The sequence below is a fragment of the Periplaneta americana genome, chromosome 5 (assembly GCF_040183065.1).
Source record: "Periplaneta americana isolate PAMFEO1 chromosome 5, P.americana_PAMFEO1_priV1, whole genome shotgun sequence".
NCBI classification, from domain to species: domain Eukaryota; kingdom Metazoa; phylum Arthropoda; class Insecta; order Blattodea; family Blattidae; genus Periplaneta; species Periplaneta americana.
The window spans coordinates 59,591,081-59,613,994 of NC_091121.1; the positions used below are offsets into that span (position 1 = coordinate 59,591,081).

At 33.7% G+C, this 22,914-nt stretch overlaps 1 protein-coding gene across 2 annotated transcripts in view; it reads left to right on the plus strand.

The window, feature by feature from the left end:
* Window positions 1-22,356, plus strand: part of Hsf (Heat shock factor) — a 29,483-nt gene extending 7,127 nt beyond the window's left edge. The window contains exons 3-11 of one of the 2 annotated variants that reach the window (XM_069825786.1): window positions 398-522; window positions 2,656-2,862; window positions 5,356-5,508; window positions 7,706-7,818; window positions 10,749-11,114; window positions 15,388-15,849; window positions 18,093-18,198; window positions 19,727-19,799; window positions 20,185-22,356. In XM_069825786.1, the coding sequence (XP_069681887.1) occupies window positions 398-522; window positions 2,656-2,862; window positions 5,356-5,508; window positions 7,706-7,818; window positions 10,749-11,114; window positions 15,388-15,849; window positions 18,093-18,198; window positions 19,727-19,799; window positions 20,185-20,375 (1,796 nt within the window). In that variant the 3' untranslated portion in view covers window positions 20,376-22,356. Of the gene's footprint in view, window positions 1-397; window positions 523-2,655; window positions 2,863-5,355; window positions 5,509-7,705; window positions 7,819-10,748; window positions 11,115-15,387; window positions 15,850-18,092; window positions 18,241-19,726; window positions 19,800-20,184 lie in introns of both variants that reach the window. The other variant, XM_069825785.1, reaches the window with a different exon arrangement.
* Window positions 22,357-22,914: the final 558 nt, after the last annotated feature.

A 22,914-nucleotide genomic window follows, 5' to 3' on the forward strand; every position in this document is an offset into this window, starting at 1 on the left:
ACAAATTCTGTGAGATTCAAAAGTTTTGAATTACGTTATTAGTTTTGTTACATTGAATAAGTAGCAACTTTGTATGTCAGAGAAATGAACAAAAGGAGATTTCACTTGAACTCTATGAAAGAAGTCTTTTGGAATCTTCTGCAAACACATAGTAAGTCAAGGCATATATATATATAAACTTCACAAAATGAGATTTTATTACAGCTTACTCGTATGTCAGAGACTTATTAGTTATCAAAACATTAATTTTTTTTGTCTTCCAGTAAAATGGAATTTTTTTTACGTGTAAGATTGATGTTCCACACCATTGATTATATGTACCGGTAAGCAAATATATTGGAAATGTTGGTGCAACTGTGGCTTGTTGCTTGACCATTGTTTCTTTTGTTTCATTTAGATGGTTTTCACAAAGTTGTGTCAATAGATGGTGGAGGATTGAAAGTTGACAAAGATGAAATGGAGTTTGCTCACCAGTATTTTATTATGGGACATCCATATCTCCTGGAGCATATCAAAAGAAAGGTAAATTATCGCCTGGCGCTCACTTGTAACTTTTATTCCATTATATTGTAATTAATGTTATTAATATAGTTAATAAAGTTGGTTTCTAATGCAGCACTTAACAACGTAGTCATTGATTATTTTCAACTAGTAGCAACTTAATTGACATGTTCAGTTTATGCACATGAAAAGCAATAGACCAGCTAGATTATGAATCAACATGTTTCCATCCTCGTGTTGATATTCAAGTTATTGAAGTGATGACATTTAAATAAATTTGTCATCACAGGGAACTCAAATGCAGTAAATCCATAAAGTGAAACCAACAACTTAATTTCCTTATCTGGTGAAAGTTTTTGTTAATTTTTTTTCCTGCCTAAAATTCCATTGCCTGTGGTTCGGATTGGATCTACATATCTTGGTCCCAGAAGTAAGCATGGTAACTATCAGATTACATGGAATAAGAAATTTTTATGTAACCATATTCATCAGTAATTTTAATTACCTGTACTTCAGGACTTGAATTATTTTATGATCATTAATTTATATACCTGCAGTTTTTATGATGGAGTTCAATAGACTGATAACTAATTAATACTAAATTTAATGCAGAGAAGTGGAAGATTAATGAAAGTATTAATTAAAATTTTGTAAAGCATAGGCCTATTTGATTTTAGCACAAGTTAAAAATGAATCCCTGTTTATTGGTTTTAATAAAAACTGTCGAAATAGAATAGAATTCTATGCTTCCAAATGTTGAATGGTAACTTATATAAAATTAAATTAACGTATTTAAGAAATACATTGTCCTGCCACTTGTCTGACATGCGTCATATATACTGTAATATTCTCAATAAGTGTCCAAAAATTCTCATGGCTAAGGAATGTTGTGGATCTGCAGTTTGAAATACTACTGTACTTTCTTTGGTGGAATTTGATCAGTGGTTTAAAGTAATTTCAAAATTATATAGTCTACTGTGATTATTTTCTTACTGTCCTGTTGTGCCAACAACTCATGTGGGATAAGCTACATTCCAAAGATTGCTAATAATAGAGCAGACATAGCTCGTACACACTTCAGTGTCATGTATATCAGTCTGAAAGGCCGATTTTCGTAAATGGAAACAAATATTAAGAATGATTGCTGCATACAAATACCATATATCTTTTATGTGCAGTTGTGCAAAATTAATTAAATACATCTGCTTAAACCATACAGTTTATAAATGAAGGCAAATATCTTATACTTTTTTTAACATTGTATTTTTATGTACATTCCAGAAAACGAAAGTTTTATCTTGTTTGGATGTGTAGTGAATTATCTTGTTTATGGATGTTTTTTTGAATAGCTGTTCGAAAGAGTAACTATAAATTGTTATATTATAGAAATTTGATGAAACAACTGAATTGTTGCGAAACACGTGAAAAACATACGAGAAAGTATGACACATTTTTGTGACTTTTCTTAAACTTATTATCCTTTGTCATAACAAAGCAGTTAAGACCGTATGTTTATATGGAAAAGTATTATTCAATTAAGATAGACTCTATGTAAAGAGATTAATGGAAAACTGTAAATGCGGTAAATTTATATATATATATATTTGAAATATGTGTTCAAGTTTCTATCCAGTAACAGTCCTGATAGACTGTATTTTATTTGAAGACTGACTTGTTAATTAATAACCTGACACATTTGCACTTACATTCGTACAGATTTCCAGACTCTAGACATCCAGGGAACTTTCTTCTTCAAGGATAATTCTCCGATAGCCAAATCTGGAACCTTCAGATTTGGAAGCTAGCATGCTAGCCACCAGTCACAGAGATAGTCCTGTAGTTTATTTTTCATTGGGTAGTGTGGATAGTTGTTAGTTTATATTGTGTCGTATAAGGATGTAAGAATTCAGAAATTACTTGTTATAATCAACTCCATCTGAACAAAATATTTCGTATGTTTTATCATTTACATTTCAGCTAATTTTTCAATTCATGTAGACCATTAGAGCATATGTTGCGGTTGAAATAAATTTACATTATTGAATTGAAATTGCGTGTTAATATAGTGAATTTGTATTTTATTTACTCTCATACTCTTTCATCGGAATTATGAAACTTTTTCCTTACTTGATATTTATGACTATTCTTGTTTAGATACCTACAAGCAAAGTGGAGGAAGGACGCACTAATGGTAAACCTGAAATGATGAGCAAGGTGTTAGCAGATGTGAAAAGTATGAAAGGACGACAAGATAGTTTAGACTCGCAACTGAGTGCCATGAAACGTGAAAATGAGGTGCTGTGGCGTGAAGTTGCCATCCTCAGACAGAAGCACTTGAAGCAGCAACAGATAGTGAACAAGGCAAGTCTGATAAATAGTTGTATGTTTTAAAGCAACTTTCCTCAATTGTGGAACAGTTTCCATGGTGGTTATTGAGCAAATCTCTTGCTGGTGCCGCCAATACCATCACGAGCCTTTTTGTGGAAGTCCCATAGTATCATTCAGCACTTGCACCGAAATCATCTTCATGAAAATACAGACTCACAATTTGTTTTTCGATTTTTGTATTGGGCTTCATCAGAAAAAGATATAACTTTTTTTCACATTACCTATTTCAGAAAATTTATTAATTTTCGTTGGAAAAGGTGGATAACATTTATATAGTATTTGAGACACTTCGAAATTGGTTACAAGCTTTTATGTTTTAATTCGTTTTTGTCATTTGAAATAAATGACAGAGGGTGCAGTGTCGTCTGATTTTTATTCCAATGAATTCTTGAATAACGCAGGTATAATTTTGTGATACGGCAAGCCAAAAATTACAAAGACATTCACCATCCTGGAGAGCTTCTTCTTTGCCAGAAACACAAGTTGATGCGTGAGGAGCTAGGGTTTTTATCTTAATCGAAAGTTTCACAGAAGCTTAAATATTCATTTGTCGTGAAAAAGGTCTTAAGAAATTTTCTAGGAAAATTCACTAGACATTAATCAAAGTCGTCTGTAGTCATTCTTCGTGAGGACTTTACTAACATCTAGGCAGGAAATTTATTCACTAGTTCGTGAGTAGCTGTACTTAGTGGATCTTTTTAACCATGGAATCTTCCTTGAAATTGTCTTTGAACTTCACCAGCTGAGTTAGCACATATGAATTATATACAGTAAAAGCAATTTGTTTAATGAAATACTTCAACTGATCCACTATATTTTGATATTTTGGTTACACAATAGTACAACACACAAGGGAAAACAGACGTGATAACATTCTAGCCCGATAGCCTGATGATAAATTATCTATCTGTGCTAAGACAGGAAAAATGCCTGCTTGCCTTCAGGAGTATATCAGTGAATCCATTCAGTTAAAGTGGGTATAGTCACATCTTAGATTTATATATGTTTTAATTGCTATGCTTAAGATATATGTATGTGCAGTGAAGCTGACAGTAAAATATTTACCACAAGTGCAGAGGAGTAGTTGAATGTGTCAGGGATGGATGGTTGGTTATTATGTCATTGAAAGTTAGATGTTGTTAAAAAAATAAAGCTCTGTGTCAGGGATGTACTAGCATATAGAATATATGTCATCGAATTTCGGGAATAAAGTTGCAGTTGTTGGTTTGAATGTTTTACTTTTGTTACGATTTACAGATGGAGAGTATTGGTCTATGATGTAATTAATGAAGGGCATGCAATAATATATTTCCTCTTCATATGAACCGATATTCTGACATTAGTCTCAGCTCACAACAAATTTTTCAGTATCGTTCACCCAAAGTGTATCATATGTGTCTCTTATTACTTTAATGCTGCAGAACTCGCGATTACAAATCAAAACTAGTGGCCGCACAAGTCTGCAGCTACTTTCAATACTGAGATATTACTGAGAGAAGCTACATGGCACTGTTAATTTTGTATGTAACTTTGATGCTCTCGAGTCAATAGGTAGAGGAGGTAGTGTCATTAGGCGTGGTCACACAAGTTACATTGGTTCAAGAACTGGTTATTAATAACATTGGTATTCAGCTAAGGCTCATTTTCTTGTTACAGTAAGCATTTGAAACTCTGCTGTTTTTTGTTTTACCACGGATCCCAGAATAGGTGTCCATACTTGGTGCAGGGAAAGACATATTCCATGTCAAAAATCACAGATCTGTGAAATGGGGACTCTGTGTATGGAATACCATTTTGGACCTCATTACACGAGGAAAATTTTAATGCAATACAAACTTCATAATCGTACAAGTATTATGGTATTTAATATGTTTAATATTATGAAGAGATGTGTTGAAAGAAGATAATGCAGGAATTATTTCCATTTTAGAAAAGTATTGCATTTTTCATACCTTACTATATGTTCCAATGTCCTTGACATAGTACAGTGGTCGTCAGCACTCGCCGAAATGTGCAATGGGTAGGCAGTGCTGTCCCGTGTGCACTGTCGTGCAACAGGGAGAGATAGAGAGCATATCCGCTAGCAGCTACGGTTTGCACTCTAGTGCACTGCATTTTCCGTGGGTAAGAGTGACTAGCCCCAGCGTGCTCTGTGCTGACGATCCCTGACATAGTAGATACATTTAAACACCCTCAATTGACAGTGTATTTTAAATATTTAATTCATTTATTACAGTGTATAAATACTATGGCATGTCAATGTATAAGCAAGAGATTTTATCAAGTTGTTTATTTAACGAAGTTTCTGATTATTTCCTTAGTTGAGTCAGGTGTTTGCCAAATGACTTAAGTATTGTGTACCTCTTTTCACAGTTTCTTTAAATATCATTGCTAGTACATTGGTGGAGTATGAAGGAAGTGCGTGATGATTAATGAAATGTTTTGTTTACCCAATTTATATTACAGTTGATACAATTCTTGGTAACAATGGTGCAGTCATCTAGGAATGGAGGAATTGGTATCAAGAGACATTATCCCTTAATGCTGAATGACACTTCACATCGTCCTGCTAAAAGTCCGAAAGTCGGACCCGAGATTTCTGATCTGAACTCTGGCCCTGTAAGTACTTGCAATATACTTACTTCTTGTGGGATACTTATTAGTCCAATTGCATGACGTAAATATAAAAATAGTTCCACATTGATTCATAATTATATGCAGGGTTTAAGCCACAATAGTATTTGTCGCATTTTGCTATTCAACTTCTAAAATGCGACAAACTGCCATGTAAATGTGTAAAAATGCGACAAGCACATTGGGCTTCAGAAAACTTCAGAAACGAAGATGATTAGGTGTGGAGAAAATGAAATCAGAGATATGAAATGATTATTTCTGGAGAGTTTAAATTTAAATGAAATGTTAATGGAATGGGCAATATTCAAGAAGATATTGAGCAATAGATTTTCAGGAATGGATTTCAAAGAGTTGGTACAATTCATGTATGTTAACAAGTTAAATGAATAATATCCTCCAATTGATTTAGTTATGCATTATGCTGCAACAATTCTTTGCATACTGTAGATTGTGAGGGAGGATTTAGTTGCGTGAATCTTGTAAAAACTGAAACTAGAAATCACCTTTCGGTAAAAGGAGTTGGCACTCTCCTAATCTAACAGTAAATCTTGAAAGGCCTACTCGTGAAGAAATTTATTTTCCAACTGCTTTCAATGATTGGAATGTTCATAAAAATAGACATATTTTAATGTCAAGAAACAAATTACATAATTTTTTGTTTCTGTACAGTGAATTAGAATGTTGCACAAGCTTTTCACAATTTGCATAAGTATATTTTATAGCTTAAACCCTAATTACATGTACGAATTTTTTTTAACAATGGCCTGTAGTTTTGATTCTTGATCATAGATCTCGAGCAGTGCTTGACTTTTCTGCCTTCAGCATTGCCCTTGATGAACCATGAGAGAGGGATCTATGTTGCATCAATGTGGTACTCATGGTGGTGATTATTGGAGCATTTATTCATAAGCAAAATTATTCTTAAACATGTTCTTGTTTCATCTGTCTTCAGTTTATACTTTCGGTTGTAGATGTTAACTAATGCCTGATCAGTATCCTCTGATATCTAAAAGCAGATTATTACATGAAAAATTCCTTAGCAATACTAAACTTCAGAATTATGTTCAAGCAATAGAAACATTATTGGCATGTATATAGATTCATGTCTCAAAAAATGCTGTTTTTGTAATTTTTAACAAAAGTACATTTTCAAGAGTCATTTTACCTAAAAAATGTTTAATAAAATTATTCCTCCCAAATGTGTGTCGAAATATTTTGGTATCCCAGCTGGGAACATGCACATCAGGTATAGGTGTGTCATTATCGATCTGCAACTTCCCATATATTTTTACTCATATAACTTTGATTAAGAATAGCATGCACACAATTATATTTTTATTTCATGAACAATAACCAATGAAGTTGTTTGAAGGGATGTCCATGTGTCTGTATTCTCATATGTTACAGACATTTCTGATGAAATTGTTATTCACATGAAAAACTTTACTTATTTCTGTAATGCTTGCAATTTTCCTTCTTATAATGTCTGTTAAGTTTGTCTATAATATGGAGCTTATTCCTCTATACTCTTATTTTTTGTGAGCTAATATGGGGCATCACATCATTTGCCTGATAGATGACTCAAAGTCTGGAAAGTTGTGCTGCACACAACAAATCACCCTGTAAAATACAGCATTTAACTACCCACCTGATCCACAATTACAGGAAGTGCTCGCAGTGACGGAGAACTATTCATTGTTAGACACTCACGAAGATCCCAGGAGTAACAGAATTCTGTCTTTTGTAGCCATAATCCTTTTCTTCAATTGCTATTTGTCATCATGGGCTTGGCATACACTGACATACCTAAATTATCTCACAGGAAAAAGTTCAAGCTCATAAGATCTGGTGATCTTGCTGCACAAACAAAATTCCCGCCACAGCCAATCTACCTGGTGGAAAATGTTCTGTTAAGGGAAGAAGTTGTATTGCATGTGACTTTTTTTTATTTTTTTTTTTCTGACAGGATGTCATTGGAAATTTAATAAATTTTCGTTATTTTAATCTAGAGGTAGCCTATAAATCCTCTAAATTTTATCTGTAAGAGATTGAGTCCTAATTATGATATTGTGTAGTAGGGCTTGGGCAACTTCGTGTATTTCTATTAGAGTTGTACAATATTTAAAAGATGTACAGTATTATATCATTTCGTGACAAATTGTACAATTGGTTATAATTTCAGAATACACGTTCCCCAACTGGTCCAGTTATTCATGAGCTCGATACTGCAGAATTACTTGAAGATTGTGGAGCAAATGCTGAACCGACAGCCACAGAAGTTTATCTTCCTTCTGAGTATGTATTATGGAAACTTATTTTAATTTACATGTGGTCACTTTCACCTACATGAATATGTTGCAGATACTGGCACAATACAAAGAAAATTGTCAAAATATGAAATATTTCAATGATAAAATATTTTCATTCCTAAACCATTTGGAGCAGGTTTACATTATTATTTACAAATTAAGCCTTTGTTAATTGCCGTATTTACTCGCGTAATAGATGCCATAGCATAATATGTATTACATTTTATAACTAGTTTTTGTTTATTTGTATTCAGTTTTAGATTATATTATGCTACATTTTTTATTCATTTTGTAGTTTACACACTTTACATTTTGTCTGCAGAGTTAGCTCTGTGGTTGTCTTCAGACTAGTCAGGTTGGGTTGGATTTCCGTTGGCGTCAGAGATTTTAATGTTTAATTTCTACCTCTGTACTAGGAGAGGTGATGGTGCACAGCTTGTAATCACTAGATTGTGCACCAGTGTGCCTTCATTAAATTCCATATTTCTCTGTAATGCATGCGAAGAGAAGGCATATGTCTGTTGACAGTGATTCGTCCATTAAACAAGAATGTTAAGCCTGGCTGTCCCCTTGTGCTATTCGACAGGAATAGGCTGCATGCTGACACTGAGTGTCTTCTTCTCCCCTCCTCCTCATCGTCATCTTCACCCATTTCCTACATAACACTAACACATAAACTCACCCTAGTACACGACCTAACTCTCCACAGATACACATCATGCATAGTGTGGCCCGCCGAATTGGTGTTTAACTTGAAAATGGATCGCAGTCCTGCAATCTATCTTCAATATGTAGAATGCAAATCACATAAGGGAAGTGGGTAGGTATTGGACACACACACCTACCTACCCACCCCCGGCCATTCGACGACAACAACAATAACAACATCCTATTTTAATAACCACATAAAAATTAAAAATATAGCCCTGCAACCTTTGTTGTGTTTATTTAGAATTATTAAACTAGTCTATACAGTAATACTTACAGATTTTGAACATCATAAAAATTATTTCTCTAATTTTTGCACTAAAATGAGTACAAAGAAGGTTAGTAGGTTTGATTTTAATATCCAGTGATTTGTTGTCTTACCGACACTTTCATTAGGACGTGTTGGATGTGTGTATAATAATAAGAATGTTTCCATCTTCTTACTATCCAGTGGACTTTATTGTATTTTATGTATTTCTATATTTTCGATTTTATTTTCTGTAAGTATTTTTTTTTTTCTGTTTTTGGTAAACTTAGAAACATTAAACGAATTGTGAATTGAGAAGAAAAATTATAATCTTAGAAAACATTATCATTCTTTAAATTTTTGTGTATATAATTCACCGAAAAGGATGATTTTCTGGCATGATATTTTTGCCAATAAAAATATTTCTTGGTGCCATACAGCTAACCGAGTCACAAAAGTGGTGCTTTCCATTGATAATAAAGTTAATAAATATAAACAACTAATAGACACAATTAAATCAACTTTACGGAAAATCATATTTAGAGATACAATATTAAGTCTATGAAATTTTTCTGTTCTGTAGTACTAACCTACAGTTCAGCAATTTGGACTCTTCTAACAAGTTCTGTACAGTACAGTTTCGATTTTACACAAACTCACTATAACGTTTTCTCGCATTTAATTTAATAATTTTTGTTCTTGTAGCTCTTCCCATCAAGTAAGCAAAACTCCCATTTAAGACAAACTATTCATTCCCAGAAAGTATATATATATATATATATATATATATATATATATATATATATATATATAAAAACATTAAATGTGTGTTCTGTTGTATTCAGGACAAAATAGATTTATTTTTTTTCCACTGGCAGTTACTTGACTTTACATAATCCACCCAACCATCCCCATTTGTGAGTGGCACACTGAAGCTGCAGTTTGTTGTCCTCAGTGCACCATAGGAGGCAAATTACGCATGATGATGATGATGATGATGATGATGATGATGATGATTAGTGAAACAATGGTGAATGCTGGTAGGGGAAATGGGAGTACCCCAAAAATCTTACCACCAAGCACTATCTTTGTCTATCACAAATTCCCTTGGACCTGCGAGGGAATCAGCCTTGGTTACCGGCATGGAAAACTGATGCTCTAGCCATTTGACTAATGATACGCAATTACAGCAGATATGACTTTTAAATACAAATTAAAATGGAATGAATATCCATTGAAAATAAAACCATAATGCATTCAATTTAAAATACAATAAAATTATTACGAGCTTAGAAAAAAAATGAAATGTTGGCAGACTGAGGAAAGGTAGGGAGATATGTTTCAAACTGTTATAAACTTTGGGAGCTAGATTAAGTCAGTGGGCTTAAATAGCATAGTCTAATTGATGATTATGATGGTGGTAGTGATGGTGATGGTTGCACTGATGATGGTGATGTTGATGTCGATCATAGGTTATCGTGATTGTTGTGCTGCTGATACTTGTGATGATCATGATAGCAGTGTGATGATGACCATGACGGTGATGATCATAGTATTGGTAAGGATAATAGAGGTGATAACAATAGTGTATGTGTTTGATATTGTTATACTGCGGGAATTAGTGTGAGACAGAGAAGTTATTTTTATAAATCTTATTATGAATTTCGTTTGTGTTTAATGTCAGATTTGAATTCATTGCAAGAACCATTTTCAAAGTAAATCATTTCATACTGAATTTGCTATTACCCTTCTTTTCTCTTGCGTGGCATGAGTAACAGTTCTGAGAATCAGATGATAATTTATATTTGCTGTATCTGCGGTGAGGATGATGCTTGGATTAAATGAAATTTCCCTAAGTTGCATGGTATTTAATTTTCCTGGTCTTCCATTTTTTCCCTAATCTGTAGTGTCTCAGTAGAAATTGTGAAGTATTGTGTGTAACTACTTAACTCTTGTTTCAGTTTTTGCAGTGTTGTGATTGATAATGAGCAAAATGAAGCTGATAATGCAAACACCAGTGAAATAGTTCCAGATAGTCCTTCTACTGCAAATAACCCAAATCCTGAAGTTCTTTTAGATTTGGCGGAAGAATGTCCTCTTAGTCCAAGTATGTTGTTAACTGCTTCACCATTGGATGTTAATCCAGCAATTATTACACCTAGATTATCGAAGGGTAAGAATAGGTCAAGATTGAGCAGTTTTGAAGGTAAGAAGAGAAGGTCTAAGAGAGGAAATGCATCAAGTAAGATCATTGCTGAGACCTCTACTCGCAACACAGCTCCCAAAGCAACTTCCATTACACCTGAAGAGGAATCATTGGCTAATGGGTGAGTTTTTTTTTTCTTTTAGAAAAACTTGATTTTAAATTTTAAAAATTCTCAATATAGATAATTTGGTAAATTTTCATTATGCAGTAGGATCTCTCTTTTGCACTCTTCATAGTACAATGCGCCAGGGCAGTCTCTCCACATTGGAGACAGCGGAATGTATACGTTAGCAACTGTAGTTATGTTGGTAATAGCTGGAACTTATACTAGGAACAAAACGTAAGGTGTGTACTCACCACAATTATAACAGAGGCTGGAAGTGTTTTCCTCGTTCTTGAAGGCACAGTTCGACTCTTTTACGCTAGTTTTGCACACTTTGACAAATGTTTCTTTCGTAATTGACTGCATATAATTAATTATATTCGTTTTAAGTTCATTGATTGTTTTAGGATTATTACCATATACCACAGATTTTGCAGGCTCTCTTTTCATAATCACTTTCTTTTAATTCATGATTCACTGTAATTTTATAGGGTACAATTGAAATTCGCTTTTTACAGCCTTATGTGCTGTCCACTTAGAGATTATGGCTCAGGTTACATATATAGTTACTTATTTAAGTAATTTGTGTTGTTCACTAGTTTGTGGGCAGGGGAAGTGGGAGTGCCATTGATAAAATCTAGAATATTGAGATCGTTGGTCCTATGACTCTGATGAGCTAAGTCGAAGATGTGCTGATGCCAGGACTGGAGATGTAAAAAGAAGCAATGGGAGTACTTGGGGAAAAGTGAAGACAAGACAAACGGGAGGGTAGCGATGGGACTAGAACCATTCTAGTATAGAACATATGCAAGGACTTGTTTCATTTCGGTTTCAGTTCTGATATGTGTGAATTCATGGAATATAGTAGAACTTTGATTAATGTTATTAATTTTGTTCGTGGAAACCACAATAGTTTTTTAAAATATGTAACACAACTTTAAATTATGCTTCAGAGCAAGTACCAGCTTATTTCTGCAGTGGCTGTGTGGACTAAACCGCTGGCCTGTCATGCAGGTGGTCTGGGTTCGAGTCCCAGTAAGACCTGAGATTTTTAATTGAAAAATGTATTGTTATTTGTGGCAGACAGGTTGCATTTGGGATTTTTGTCACAATTATCTCTTTACCTCATGGCAAGAATCTACATAATTTTGTCTCATTCACTGTATCATTACTTTTCATAACATTCCCTAATTGCTGACAAAGGATGGAGGAGGCTGGCTTGAGCAGGAGTGAGATTACCTGCTTGTAACCAGAATATGCAGTAAACCTTAGCACAGTCAGTTCGTGTGGTGGGTTGGAAATGTTCCAAGCTGGGGAGTAGGACAATAGACCAGTGGGCCATATGGCCTCCCTCCAAATATCAACAAAATACAATAGAAAAAGTAGTAGCTTTTTTGTTTTGTGTATTCTCAATATGATTTTTCAATTTTGAGATTAATTTTTTAATGTAGTTCAGTTTATGATTGCAGTTTGTAGTTGTTTCACTACAAAAAGTTAATTAAATATGATATTTCGTTGTGTGATATTTGTTAAATTTATGATAAAGTTATGCTATAATGGTAAGCCATGTTACACTTTTGTGTACACATACATCCACATCCACTTTCACTTTTTCACTCACACTAATTCTTATGAATTATATCTCATCATGTATGCAGAAGCTCACATATCTTCCTAATAACAGTTGAACTCTGATTTTTTATTTGTCAGGTAATCTGGGAAAATTATGTAAATTATGGGTAATGGTATATTATATGCTAGTGAAATTGTGGAAACCATATCTGTAGTGCTCGGGAAAAGTGGCACAAGTAAAAAATGTTAATTTTGCTGGAGAAGGAAAAAAAACCTGTCTCCACATTTGTTTATGTCAATTTGATTTTCTTCTATATGAATTATTGTAATGGGAGAAATGCTTATGTATCTTTCCCCAAGCGAGCAGATGTTCTGTAAGTTGTCAATAAATTAATAAAAAAAATGTTTGTGGAAACTGACTTATGCCGCTTTTCCCAAGCACTGCAGATATTTAAGGAGGAAATTCTATAGTCAGTCTCTTTGATATATGTATCAGGTACAAGGGCTTTATTATATGTACACAAGTCATAAAATTGGAATATTTGAAAAATCACAGTAGCCCTGAATTCAAAATATATTATATATTGGATGGATACAAATTACTGGTAATTATACAACTGATGATTAACATACAATTTCTCACAATTATTGCAAATAATATGTATACAAAATAGAATACAAATTTATAATAAAACCATGCACACGAATTAAACCATATTAAAATCTCATGGGCATCCCCCCCACCCATGTACTTGTATCCACACTGACACACAAAACCACACATATGATTCCAGTCAGATCTTTTTATAAACAAATATAATATTTTTCGTTTCCTTAGCTATTTTTATAAACAAATATAATACAGGGTGGACCGCTCGAATGTACCTAATTTCAATTGTATGTGACTGGTGAACAATTATTGAAGATAGAAATCTACAGTAACATTTATATGAAAGGAAAACTCAGCAATTTTCAATATGCACATCACCATATCTCTGTGTGGACTCCAGCTGTCACTGTGACGATATCAAGGCGATGAACGATTTCTTGCCACACACGTTGGAGTATGTCTTCTGGAATGCTCTCAATAGCTTCTATGATGAGCTCCCGAAGATGACGAAGGTCTCTGACTGGGGTGGCGTACACTTTATATTTGATGTAGCCCCAGAGAAAGAAATCGAGCAGTGTTAAATCTGGAGATCTTGGGGGGGGGGGGGGTGTCAAGCGATCGGTCCTCCCCTACCAATCCAAGGCCCAGGAAACACGTCTAAAGTCGTACAAACGTCATTCAACCAATGTGAAAGAGCGCCATCTTGCTGGAAAATGTTGTTAGGCTGCAGGTGTTCAGTTTGTGGAAAGAAGAACTGCTCCAGCATGTCAAGATATGTGGTACCACACACAGTTCTCTCAGCGAAGAAAAATGGTCCAATAACCTGCTGCTGTGACAAACTGCACCACACAGTTAACTTGGGACTCTCACGAACGTGCTGTTGTATAGCGTGAGGATTCTGTGATCCCCAGATCTGCACATTATGCTGGTTCACTTTATCTGATACATGGAACGTGGCTTCGTCTGAGAAAAAAATCTTGGACATAAAATCAGAATCAGCGCTGAGACGGTCTAGCATCATATTGGCGAATTCCACTCGTTTGGGTTTTTCATCCGGCTCCAGACTTTGCATTAACTGCACTTTGTATGCATACAGTTTGAGACATTTGTGGACAATTCGTTGCAATGTTAATTTTGGTACTTGAAGTTCCTGCAAAGCTCTTCTTAATGACTTTTGCGGGCTTCGCTCATACGTGGCTTGAACATTTGCAACCATTTCGTCAGATGTTCTACGACCACCACCATGCTTCTTCAACACCGATCCTGTAGCTAAAAATGTATCGTGCCACTTCTTAATGCTTTTAGCAGTTGGAGCATCATGGTTAGACACTCGCCGATACTCCCTTTGAACTCTTAAAAATTGATTTAAACTCCGCATACCACAACACAGTTTGCGCTTTCATCTGCGGTGTTGCCATTTTGACAATCGATACAATCTACGAAAAGAAACTGTGTCTGTGCACTATCTACCAACAGGATTGGAAACTTGTTGAGTTTTCCTTTCATATAAACGTTACTGTAAGGTTCTATCTTCAACTGTTCACCAGTCACATACAATTGAAATTAGGTACATTCGAGCAGTCCACCCTGTATTTTCATTTCCCTAGCTCTTTTTATAAACAAATATATTTTCGTTTCCTTAGCTCTTTTTATAAGTTCAGTTAATTTTTATAATCCATTATATCGAACATTTTAGATTTTGCACGTTGTTGTTATTGGTGGTTGAAACTGAAATTATTAGATTCTTTGCTAATGTTACGTGTGATATGCTTGGAAAAGTTTCCACCTTCTGCAATATTTTTAGCTTAATATTGTTTTCTGTTGAAGTAGTTGGATTTGGCCAAAGCTCAGAATTTGTGTAAATTGTGGGAAATATGAAATTTGGCTAGTTTGTGGGATAAATAATACTTTGTGAACTCAGGAAACTGTAGAGACTGAGATAAAATGTTGTAAATAGCAGGAAAAAATCTGAAAGAATTCAACTCTATTAGCATTATCAGATGAATAGGCACTTCAGAACCATTTTTGTGTAATATTTAATTTTCATGACAGTTACTCTTAATGTACTGTTGTTTCCATTTTAATTATTTCCTATTAATTTTTTTACAGAGTTAATCTTCTCGATGTTCTACCTACATTAGTAAATGACAAGAATGTCAGTCTTCTCGAAAAAAATACAGAGGACATAGAAGCAGATGCTCAGAATGTTTTGTTGACTCCTGATCCTCTGGCAGTTGCTACAAATGAAGCAATTTCTGCTATAAGCAGTGTGGCAGCAGCAAGTAAAAAGGAATTATCCAAATCAGCCACTTCCCAGGATAGCAGAAATATTTCATTACCTACAATGAATGACATATTGTCTTTATCTCCTGACCCTAAAGGCAGATTTGGAAGTCCAGTCCTTATTGACAGCAATTTGGCAGACAGTGATGCCAACAGTAATAAAAGTCTCAGCACTAATGATTTGTTGGTCTTTAAACAAGAGCCTTCTACTTCCAATGACAAAAGAACTTCTCCATCGAACATGGTTTTGGCTTGTACTGGCAATTCTGATGATTCTATTTTCAAAAGGTGGGTAATTGTACAATTTTATACAGTACTGTGTGTATGTGTTTTATTTGATGAAGCTATATCAACTGCAAGTTATTTAGCATTGGAATTGATGATAGCTAGTTGTTATTTGGCAAAATGAATCCTAGGATTTGTGAAGTGATTACCTGATGTTCGCCTTGAAATTGGGGAAAACGTCTGAAAGAAACTCAACCAGAAAATCTGTCCAAGTGGGATTAGAACCCATGTCAGAGCGCAGCCTTTAAACATTGTCCAGTGTGATAGCTCAATGCTATGCCAGTGTTTATATGAGTACTTTTATATTTTCTGGAAAGAAATGGGGATGCTCTAGGAATACTTTGAACACTACATACAAAATGTTTATACAGCCAGTGCTGACATACTGCGGAGAAATTTTAATTACTTCACCTTTCATAAACGAAATAGAATATGTTCAAAACCAAGCTCTCAGACTCATTACTGGTGGAATCAAAACAACTCCATTAGATTCTATGAGATTCCTCACTAATATTAACAGCATCAAAATGACAATAGAAGAAAAAGCACTGATTCAATATGAAAAACTTATCAGATTACCAGGAAACAATTGGCATTCATACAGTCCTCTCTGTAGATTGAAAACTCAAAAAAGTTTCATATCCATTGTTCAAGAATTAAAACAGAAAAATCAATATCCCGAATTTAAAAGAAAACCTACAAATTAAACCAAACCCTTTAACTCTATTAAATATGGAATATAATCTAAATTTAACAGAAGAAATACTGAAATCAGAAGTAAACACTGAAATACTAAAACAAATGTCTTTAGAGACAATTAATATTAGATACCCTCCACAAAACTGGCTTCATTTATACACTGACAGATCCTTGATCTCCAGAGAACAAGGTGCTGGTGCAGGTGTTACGTGCTGTCTCTTCTCACTTTATAGATCTCTTGGGTATGGAACAAGTTTTGATGGAGAAATCATTGCAATAAGTGAAAGTCTCAGGAATCTTCTATGCCACATCAGTAAATTTAAAAATGCAGTTATATTGTCAGACTCCAAAGCAGCTATTCTATCAATAGTCTCTAAACACACACCTTCATCTCAAACAGCAGAAATAACTAAAATGCTTTCTCAATTAATATCACTCAATAAAAGAATTGTATTCCAATGGATACCATCTCACTGTGGAATCCTGGGAAACCAGAATGTGGATGCTTTAGCAAAGAAGGGCAGCACTGCTACTTACAGACCTGTTACTAAATCTACATATTACTCTGTGAAAAGATTTATTAAATCTACATACTTAGACTTCAACAAACAAAATTTGATAACACAATTCCATGGGAAAAAATGGAACTCTCTGCATCAAAATCCACAGTTAATTCCCGATTTACCACGAAAATCGTCTGTAGCTGCATTTAGATTGGCAACAGGCCATGATTGTTTGGCCAAACACCTGCATAGAATTGGAATATATTAGTCCCCTAACTGTCCATTGTGCAACTCAAACCAAGAAATGGATTCGGAACACCTCAAAATCTGTGCTTCAGTGGCTGGTCATGATAATATGTTTGAAAAATATTGGAGTGCAAGAGGTCAAATGACTTTATTGTAAAATGCCTGGCTTTAGAAAACAACAACAACATATTTTCTGGTAATTTTTAACATATACAGAGCAATTATTTCCCCTTTGTCCCACTGCACATAGGCTGAACCACTCTTAAAAGCACTGACCGTGTGAGCCCAGCAAAGTAGGATTCTGTATCTACACTACCTGTAGATATCAGTTCTGTCTATTTGCATATAAACATTCATGATATCTTCGCTAAAGATTGTTGTTCACATGACATTGTTTTTTTTTTAATTCATGCTATCTCCTTCCAAATTGCTGTCGTTTGGTGCCTCCAACACGTGGCGATTGTTTCTGTGAATACTGTCTTTTAAGGTTTCCCCACAAGTAAAAATGACATGGAAGCATGGTGGCTATAACCAACACTAATACCATATCTTCGAACGTCAGTCATATTTAATTAATGAAGCTGTGGCTGTATAAGATATTGTCGTTAATGGAATCTTGTTAGAAGACAGCATGTAGATATTATTGTTCGAGGCAAAGAGCTCGTCAAGTATGTCGTGTCTTTCACTACTACATAAACAACAGTTGTTAAATAAGATTCTGTCTGTTTATATTTGTATCATGTGATAACAGATTTGGTAATGTTTATAGTTACTAATATTTTATTTACTTTGATTCAGGGATGAACTGGATTGTCATGTGGATACTGTGCAAAGCGAACTGGACAGTCTAAGAGAACTTCTTAAAGGAGAGGGTTACAGTTTGGATGCAAACACTTTGTTGGGGGTATGTGCTGCTATACCTGCCTTCGAACAAGATTTCTTAAAGGTAGATTTATTTTAGCCTGAAGCCAGTAGTGTATATGTACTGGCCTTGAGACGTGAAGTATTTGAATCAGGTTTGATATAGAATTGTAATGCTACAGAACAGTAACTGAGGTCTTTGCAGCTTATATAACAATTGTATGTTCTTCACTATTTCACTGTGGGTGTAATTCATACCTCCCCTTATGTTGAAGTAAATTTGATTAGGTTGTAATATTAGATTATCTCAGGTTAAATTTTATTTCGATTTGTGTTTTATAAATCTTTGTATATATCTTTTTTTTTATGTACATCCCAGAATATTTGGCATTGTTTCACACTTTCTGCAAATTTTCACGACCTTCAAGTCTAAAGAATCTTAACATGAATACTCTTTTTGCTTTTCCTGGTCCAAACATTTCAAAACTTCTGTAATTATATGCAGCTTGCTTATACATTTGTCTCTAGAGTACCTGTATTAGAAATGGTCAATAAACTTTTCATCACACTTTCTATTAAAGGACAGAATTCTTTAAAGTTCTGTAAGTTTGCAACATGTAATCTCCTTTAGTTCTCTTCTGAAGTAAGCCATGCTAAGGATTTTTGTCCATATAAAACCCATTGTCCTTATCTGGGTTTGAACCCAAAACTACTACAGCACTGAAGACTGCCATCACCATTGCAACACTACTACCACCCCCACCCCTGCTCTTGCCAGCCATTAGTTTGTCTTTTGTTCCTATGATACATGCGTAAATTTTCTGCAATTTTTGAAGAACATTTTATATTCTCATGCCATCGTTTTATATGTAAGTAATTGTGCCCTCCCTAAAAATAAAATTACCGTATATGCATTTTTGTATATGCATATCGGTTTGTATTGTAATCACGATAGCAGTAGATATTTTGACTCGTAACGTAAAATCTGTAAAATTAATTAGATGTTGAGAGATAATATTGTATATTTATGCGACTGATTTTAGCATGCAATGCATGTTATAGTAGATACTGTTATCAAATACGTTCATTCTCTGAGTAGTGTGGCTGCAGTGTGATGCTAGTTGGCACAGTTTTCTACTGAAGGAAAGAAGACAACAGTCGTTAGTTTCTGTTCTCTTTTACATTCTGATATTTGTTATTGTAGAGAAATTTGTGATTTGTTTTATCATCATATGCTTTCACATATTAGACTCCTGGATCTTCTATCATCTCATGCCAGTGTTATTAGGTCTTCTATTTGTTTTATTTTGCAACAAAATAAGGTAATAAATATATGTTAGTTGAGTATGCCAGTTCCAGTCAAAAAAGGAAAGACGAAAGAAAAACAGATACGAAATTTTAGACTTCCACAGTGATTGTGCTCAGAAGTGGATTTTTGGGTATTCCACTGAACAAAAATTAGAAGTATGAAGTTTTTAAAGAGAAGTGCTATTTTGCAAAGACCTTATATAAATGTTTGGGGCATTACTTATGTATTGTAATGCATTAATGGTAAATTCTTGTTTTGTCAGCTGTTCAGTGATGATCCTCTGGCATCAGCATTCGATGATTTGCCTGGAGATCGAGAAAAGGGAAACTCAGCTGGTGAGTTAATGTGTTATTCATATTACAACATAAGTTAATATCTGTTAGTTTTTTTTTTCTCGTAATTTATTAATGTAATGCATAACATTTGTGTTTCATAATCAACTTGAACATGGACTTGACTTCATGCTGACTGTTATTTTTTATATTTATAATGATAAATAAATGTAATAGTACTTATTTCTACGGGCTTCAGACTTCTTTGGAGACAGTATTATGATGAATTGTTTTATTATATGAATACCATGTAAAATTCTGCCACACATGTAAAGCAAACATTTTATACAATGGGTACTGTAAAGAGAAAAGAAAAATAAGAGATTTTATAATTAAAAGGGAGGGAGATATAAATGTTTTCTTCTAGTAGCTGATTCACTGTTTTCAGGCAGTGAACTTGCAACATACTCTTCAAATCTCTTAGACATGGTGGATATGTTCGAGAACCCTGAAGCAGATCAGTGGAGTTCTCCTTCTACCCCAGAGTCCAGCAATATCATGGACGTCAGTTTAAGTGAACTGAACACCCCTCAGATGTCTGTAGTAAGTCCAGGCTCAGTGTCGAAGAAACTGAAATAAAATACTGATATTTAAGTTGTATGGCTGATAAAGTACATAGTTACTTCTTTATCACTGATCTTTTCTTTTGCTATGGAGCTTAAGTATGAAATGAGTTACAGTCCATAGGTAGTGTTAAGGAAAAGAAATGTAAGAAGGAATATAATGTACTGAAATCTTTTTTATCTGAAATGAGCAGACTGATGTAAATGAATAAAAAATGCTTTTCATAAATATATGTTAGGTATATATGTGTATATATGACTTGTGTAATTGTACGTAGTGTAATTAGAAATTACATCTGTCAATACGTAGCTAGTTAAGGTATATCCACACTGAAAATATTTTTATAACATTGTTGATCAACATTTTGACAGTTCATTAACAAAAACATCGTGATTATAATCATGATCTTAGCAATTTTTGATAACTTCAAAAGTTGTTAATGACAGTGTTTATCGGCAATGTTAACTTTTAGTGCGGATTTAGTATAAGCTGTATATTTATTGTATGCTGTGTGCACATTGCAGATAAATATTAATTTACGTTGTGAACAAGTTCAATTTCCTAAATAAAAATAGCAAAGCAATGCTTTGAGTATATTTTTTAGATTAAACCAGTGGTTCCCAAGTTTTTGCTTAAGACATGTTTTAAAAATTATATAAACAACTGCAGAATGAAGAATAGTATTGTCGTAGGTGACATATCCTGTCTTAATAGTTTTCAGCTTCCAATACTTGCATTTCATGAAATTAAATTATCTATTTCATACTTGATACTATCATGATTTAGAACAGGGTTATTAGTTTAGTGCTTGTAATAATTGCATATTGCAAGGAGTTAGTCTATATAATTTCTTTTACACCTGCATCCGATTTTCTGTTTATTTTTACTGCATACGTTTATCAATTTGAAGTAAATTTTGTAATACGAATGGGTTGTGTGTAAGAATTTTGTATGATTTCAGCAAAGGTTCGAATAGCCTGTAAAGGAATAATATTTAATTTTTCATCTTTAATTAATATTAAACAAAGAATAATGTGAATGAATGTCAAAGAATCGGGAATTTAGCCTATAATTCGAGCTGAGAATATAAAAATTACCTATAATTTGTAGTTTGCGGTATATAAAAGAAATTTAATGCCTTCACTGTGTTTTTATATTTTTGTATTATGTTCATTGTATAATAAATTGAGATCTTAGAAAATGAAAATGCTAAGAGATATGAAGTAATGAAATTCTTTTCAATTAAAATTAGCTGAATTTAACACATCTCCTAAATATAATTGAATGAATGAATGCTAGCCATGATGTCCCACGTTGAGCACAATGCTCCTGTGATGGGGTTAGAACCCCCTCGATAGAGATGGCTTATGTGTACTCGCATGGTGAAATATAATTATTAATTGCAAAATTAAATTGGAATATACATACCTGTAATATTTTGTGAAACATTTAACTTATTTTCTTTTGCCCTGTCTGTGCATACGTTAATTCTTGTTACCATTTTTTTTTATCTTTTTTTTCCCTTTTCTTCTTGCTGCGTGTTAAGTAATCTACTTACATTAATAATAGATAAATGTTTTTATATGGTATTTATTAGAAGTCAGTCTAATATATTTAACGTACAGCAAAAGATTGTGTTAACGTACAGATACTACTTTCGTGACATGAATTATATGGTCAGCTTTTATATTTGAAAATATAAATCATATTTCAAGATTTAGAGTGAAATAGTATTCTTATACATCGAATGTATTTGAGATTTTTTTTATCTACAATTGGAGGATAAAATTGGTTAAGTTCAGTAGGTCAACTGGAAAATGATATTGTACTCCAACCAAATAGTTTTAGCATTGATAGCAAGTAACTTACTCATTATGATGAGAGTTTATTTCTCAAGAAAACGTTAAAAAAGTATAATATTTTGTATCTCTGTAGCCTATATTACTTTGACTGTATGTATATATGTTATAATAAACCAACTTTTTATAGATAAAAATTTACATATTTTTTTCGTTTATAATTAATACTGTATTGTTACCATTGCCACTCATAATCAGTACGAGTCACAATTTGTAAACGGAAAGTTCTGTAAGTTTATCTTCAAAATTAAAAATTAAACATTGGACTTTTGTGTAGGTCTCTCTCTCTCTCTCTCTCTCTCTCTCTCTCTCTCTCTCTCTCTCTCACGAAAATGTATATATTCAGTATATCTGCTGACAGCTATAATGCTTTGAGTATAAAAAGTTGGGAATCATTAGTTTTATCTTACTTTCATAATGATGCTGTCCTTGGTAATCTGCACCATGTCCTAAAGGTATATAATAAAAATATGGAAAATCTGAATTGTAATTCAGATTTTCGTACAAGTCTGTACATCACAAGATGCTCTAAAAATTTAGAACAGCACAGTAGTATGTCTGTCAATGACATAATAAAAATTTTGTGATCATTATCTCGTGTAACTATGAACAAATTCACTTAGCATTGCATATATCTTGTAGCGTACAGGTGAACATAAGTACTGGAACGTCAGCATTTTATCACTCGTATATTG